This window comes from Primulina tabacum, chromosome 4 (assembly GCF_025594145.1).
Source record: "Primulina tabacum isolate GXHZ01 chromosome 4, ASM2559414v2, whole genome shotgun sequence".
NCBI lineage: Eukaryota > Viridiplantae > Streptophyta > Magnoliopsida > Lamiales > Gesneriaceae > Primulina > Primulina tabacum.
Genome location: NC_134553.1, coordinates 17,687,173 through 17,693,112, shown reverse-complemented (window position 1 = coordinate 17,693,112; position 5,940 = coordinate 17,687,173). Strand labels below are relative to the sequence as shown.

At 33.9% G+C, this 5,940-nt stretch overlaps 1 protein-coding gene across 1 annotated transcript; it reads right to left on the bottom strand.

Annotated features, from left to right (window-relative positions):
• Positions 1-1,834: 1,834 nt before the first annotated feature.
• On the bottom strand, positions 1,835-5,707 carry LOC142543162 (cell division control protein 2 homolog A-like). The gene is made up of 8 exons (XM_075650244.1): positions 5,082-5,707; positions 4,817-5,001; positions 4,455-4,575; positions 3,972-4,145; positions 3,419-3,582; positions 2,890-2,977; positions 2,733-2,786; positions 1,835-2,336 (listed from the first exon to the last, which is right to left on the bottom strand). The coding sequence occupies exons 1-8, from the start codon at positions 5,088-5,090 to the stop codon at positions 2,247-2,249; spliced, it is 885 nt and encodes a 294-aa protein (XP_075506359.1). The 5' UTR covers positions 5,091-5,707; the 3' UTR covers positions 1,835-2,246.
• Between the last annotated feature and the right edge of the window lie 233 nt (positions 5,708-5,940).

The window sequence follows — 5,940 nt, the reverse complement described above, 5'->3', positions numbered from 1 at the left end:
GGGCCACACAAGTGCTAACTTTCTAGATCCCGTTTAGAAGGAAAATAATTCAATGTGTTGACCGGCTTATAAAGAAGTTTATAAGCGCAAAGAAAAATAGAAATATGACTTCTACAAGAGGATTATGGGGAATGTACTTTTAATTTGTGGAAGTGTTTCGAAATTAAAAGTTGTCACAAATAAATAATGTATTTGAAAATTGTGATTTTCATAAACATATATGAACTAAATTAAATTAATTCAAGTGTTGAATTAATTAAACACCAGTAGAGTCCAAATAATTAAATTAATTCAAGTGTTGAATTAATTAAATAACATATGGCCTTGTAAAGCCCAATTACAAATAATTATTCAACTAGTGGACTTGAGTAAAATCAAGTAAAGTTTAAATGGTCTCAAATGTGTTTGAGATATTTAAAACAAAGGTCCATGGACTTTGTAATTATTACAAGTCCAAATAAAATGTATGCTTGAGAGGTGAAGGGTTGGAGGCAACTTTTTCAACAAACAATGTATGGCATGCTCATGCAACTTTTAATTTTTTACACAACCAAGAAAATTTTTCTCTCCCCCTTCACTCCTAGCCTTGGCCGAAACTTCTCTCTAATTTTTCCTCAATATTTGCTTCTTCAATTGTTGAGGAAAACTTATCCTTCTAAAAATTTTTTTTTCTATTTTTTCTAGTGCAAAATTAGAGGGGATCTTCCTTGTTGGTAGTGAGCTTGATTTTTGAACAAGGAGTTCTCATAGGAAGCTTGTAGATTGTCTATCCATTGAAGAGCTAAGTTGGAGCCATCATCAATCCTTCGTGGTTGATAGGTAAAATTCTAAAACACTATGTATGACATTTTGTATTTTATGGTATTTGCTACACACAATAAGTTGAGATGGTCGGTCTTCTTGTAAACTATTTTGTTTTTTGAAACTTTCGTTACGCTTTCAGACACCTGTAACCGATTCGCTTTCAAATGTTGATTGTATTTTATTTTGTGTTATATATATTTCACTCAATATATAAAATTTATCCGAGCACGAATGAAAAAATGAATTCTAAATAATATAATATTTTTAATCTTGTTTATATAATTACAAATTTTAATACGTAGTTATTTGTCAAAAATTGTTTTTAATCATTTCACATAAATATTTTAAGACATTCGAATTAATTATTACATTTATTTTAGTTAATTTTTGCGATAGAAGAAACAAATTAGAGAGTAAATAGTCTAATTGTCATTTGTTAACAAATTTTGATGTCTTGCAATCATTATTCGATAATTTAGCGCTTACTATAAAATTTTGGTAAGTCAAATAACTATTATGGTAACTAATTTTGGTTATTGAAACTGATCGAATTTTCAAATTCTACTCTCACTGATCGTATTTTTTATTTAACTGGAAAAAAGATATAAAAGTACAAACTCAAACACAAATCAAATAGAGAAGTTATTTCAAATAAAAATTCATTTTTCATAAATTATATTTATATTAAAATTTAACATATGCATACGTAAAGAAAATAAAAAACAAAAAATGCTGAAGCCAACACATGGAGATTTTTTATTTTCTAAAATTTGATTTCTAAGATAATCCAATTGGCGATAACCCTGCTGCAATATAATCAAAATTTGAAAGGTCAAATACGGTCTACGAGGAGCTCAAGTTTGGTCCCTTCACAAAATTACCAATTGTATTCTCTCTAGTAGCAGTAACGACATTGCATAATCATTACTATTTATAAAGAACTTGCGGCCCAGATTTTCAATGGAACGAATTTATTTTATCTCTTGCAATTATTTTACCATATTACAGTAAAGATGATGGAAATGAAATATAACCAGACCAAAATGTAACACTAAAGGGAACAAAATAATAGTCAAATATAGTAGCCGCTTAAACACATAAAATACACGCCATTTTAATTAATCAAGAAAGTACAAAACTAACATATCTTACATTAGAATAACCGCACAGCGAAATGGACAAACAAGAAAAGGGAAAAGAGAAAGAAAAATAGACACAAGCACACACAATAAGAGGGGGGTGGGGTGAGCAAATAAAATCACTAGCAATTGAGAAATTGCAGTGTTTTTGCGCCGCCCATAACAGCTTCAATATGAACTGAATCACACCCAAGAAATAAAAAAGGGAGGCAACTTTTCCCGCATAAATGAAACTTCTGACTGAACAAAACCACTGAGATGCCACATACCAGTATACATTTGCATTGGGATGAGGAGATCCAATTAAGGGATCAATCCAATATCCTTGAAGTACTCATGCTCAAGAGCACTTCTGGCCGTAGTCCGTTTGCTGGGATCCAAGCAGAGCATTTTCTATAAGAGTGAAAGAGTATCAGTAATATAACCAACAGATTAATTTCTTTCCTAAAAACATGCAAAGATTATCCCCTCTTGTGGTGATGACAACCGTACTGGAGTTCCAATCACAAATGCATCTTCATGATCCTTCCATGCAACTCGCTAAGTAAACTATGGAAACGTCAACCATCTAGCTAGAAGGGTTGTAATATTTTTCTGCATTTGGATGAGGATCTGGCTACAAAAGGTACATAAAAGTTTCTCTTAAAGCAAAACAGAGCCATTTCGCCGAACGCACATGCTAAACAGAACTATTATACCAATCAAGACACTTTTCTAGTGGTAGGATACAATACGATTTAAACTAGTTCTTTTTCATATTTCTCAATGATATCCTCAGGCATAACTTACACCAAGGAGGTTAAGGCCAGATGCATCAAGATTTGGAACCACAGTAGCCAGATCCTGCAAATAGAGCTAACAATTAAAACTAGTCCTAAATGTTTCAAACAAGAAAGTAATAAGCGGAAATATAAGTTTAAAAAGAAAAAAAAACAATTGTAATCACCCTAGATGGCCATTTTGGAAAAGCTGACTTGAAATCAGGAAGAGATGTCACTCCTGGCCATGTATCTTCGTTTGGGGTACCCATGACTCTGTGTTACAGACAACAAAACATAAAGTAGATCATTAATGATCCAGGACACGATATAGTAAATGAACAATATTTTGAAATTGTTTAGAATTGATCTCATACAAATAGTTGCTGGCCAAGAACCAACTCAAACACCAATTATCCTGTGTGTATGGGGAAAGGATCACAAATGCACAATTATATTGCAACGCATACATCAAATTCATTACAGGTGAATGCCTATTGTCCCGTTCGAGTCAGCATAAAGACAAAGTACGTCCACTTGAACTTTGATGGGTAAGCAAGAAATAATTTATGAAGCACTAATCTATACAGATTAAGTAGCAAAAGCATCATTAGCTTTATTTGTTATCATGATAATGATTTGTCAATGGGGCTACAATCCATCTCAAAAGAAAGAGATGAGCTAAAGAAAGAAGATAATTTTAGTCAGATAAATTACCTAAAAATTTTAAAGAGTTCATCAATCTCCGAGTCCCCAGGAAACAGTGCTTGCTGATTTACCATTTCAGCAAATATACAACCAACTGACCACACATCCACTGGAGTAGAATAGTGGCGCGATCCAAGTAGTATTTCTGGAGCCCTGTACCATAGCGTCACAACCTGCAAAAAAATATGGTAATTGAGGCAAACGAAAAAATGCTTAGATCAGGATACAAATTCCATTCGCGACTGGGTTTAAGATGACAATACAGATTGTAAACTATAGACAATATCTAAACCTCTTTACTTGAGGTCAACAACTAAAGCGACTGCAGCTTTGGAGGAACTTGAATTTTGGCCACAACAAATTACCATCAGGGAAACAGCATACTTGTGTAAGCCTATGCTATATTATTGTTATTTGTCCATAGTAAAATCTGGTATTATCTACATAAATAATAACTACACTAATGGAGGGACAAAAATTCCAAGGGTCAATAGCTTCAAAGCTGAAAATATTATTGAGTAAAAAACCATCTACCACATGCGTAAAGTTTGAAACCATTCACCTCATGCGTAAATGTCCTGACAGGTATACCAAATGCTCTAGCCAATCCGAAATCTGCAAGTTTTAATGCATTGGTCCGGCGATCTATCAGCAAGTTCTGAGGCTTCAAGTCTCGGTGAAGGACACGATGAGAATGACAATAGGCAATACCACAAAGTATTTGATACAGAAACATCTACAAAAGTAGGATTGATTCAATGATGATATTGATCTGCAAACAAAAGAGGCGGGGTTCTTTTTCTCCAAGAGACTACCCAACCCCTATACAACACAGCTTATATACTCCTCACACAAATAAAATCAATTCACATAAGTAGTGAACAAAGACATTAAGCGCATCCTTCATTTAAATGTGATACGATGTTTTTTCCTAGATGAGGAATTCAAAATGCATGATTCTTTCAATCTCAACCCTCCTCATGCGTCAAAACTCATCCTCAAGCATCACGTTCTCAAACCAGCACTGGCCACAGAGGTTACTCACTTTGACCAGATGAGGATCCTTTGAGAATTCTGGGCAAGAATCCATGTGTTTCTTCAAATCCAAATCCAGATATTCAAAAACAAGATACAAGCGTTTTTCACTGTGCACCACATCCTGCAACCTACAACCAAACAGTGCATTAATGTATCGGTGCATGGCATGGATAACAAAATATACAAGAAAGAGCCGTTTCAATTAAACATCTCAAAAAAATATTAATCTGACTTATTAGACGAAACACCATTTTCAACTGGAAATGGCATATGCATGCACATTGGACAGCATACACATTCATTTTACAACCATACAACTGAGGACCTTAGGATTAGCAAGCAACCAAGCTGGTTGTAATCAATACGAACCTCACAATATTCCCATGTTGCATCTCTTTCAAGAGAGAAATCTCTCTGATAGCGGTGCTTGGCACTCCCTCATCTTCCTGCTCCAAACGGATTTTCTTCAGAGCAATTGTTTCATTTGTTATGCGATCACGAGCCTTGTACACCACTCCATACATACCCTCACCTATTTTCTCAACTTTTTCATACTGCAGCCAATATTCAGGAATATCACAATCCATTATGAGCATTAAATAATAAGAACGTACAAAAAATATGAGTAAGTTACCTGATCCATCTAGTCGAAGGTGATTGAATTTTCCGATCAGTTGTAGAAACGATTTTTCAGAAAAGAAAAGGCAATGTAAGGACATGATGCAAAAGTAACATAAATACAGCTATCCAGGTATTTAACTTAAAGAGGATCTATAAACAAATCAGACATTGGGCATGTGTCACTCTGTATCTACAAATTTTTCAATTAAGCAAAGAGAACAAATCATTAAATATAAACAATCATCTCAATCAAGCGAAAAATAGCTTCTTCCTACGCTTCATATTACTCCAGTAAATCCATAAATTCGCTTCGATCCACATTAGAATGCAACAACATAAGAAGTTAAAATCCATAGGACCATAGCAAAAGTTTAGACTTTAGATCATGCTGAAACTGAGAAGGCATTCACAAATTTCACTGTGTTTCACTTCATAAAGCAATAATTATCCCAAAACAACACTCAACCAAGCCTAAAAGGCAGAAAGATCGTCTACATTTTCTTCACCATAAACATTAAACACAAAACAATACACATAATGATGGATTCAGTTAAAGCTCTAAACTAATCGCTGTTCTATTCATCAAAGCTTCTTCCAATGACGTTAACGCAAAATAACAAATGAACTATCAATTTATATAAAATCAACAATCAAACTCACATTCTAGCATCAGAAATCGAAGACTGGGCAACTAGATTGACAGAGAAACTGCAAAAATGAGTTAATCAATGCAAATAATGCAAAAAAAAAGTAAGAGATAGTTGAGAGGCGATTGCTTTTGACATACCAGAGATCGATGAAAGCGGAGAGAGTGAGTAAGTAAAGGCAGCGTGGCTGTGTTTCTACAATAGGGTTGGCTTTTTTTTTAAAAA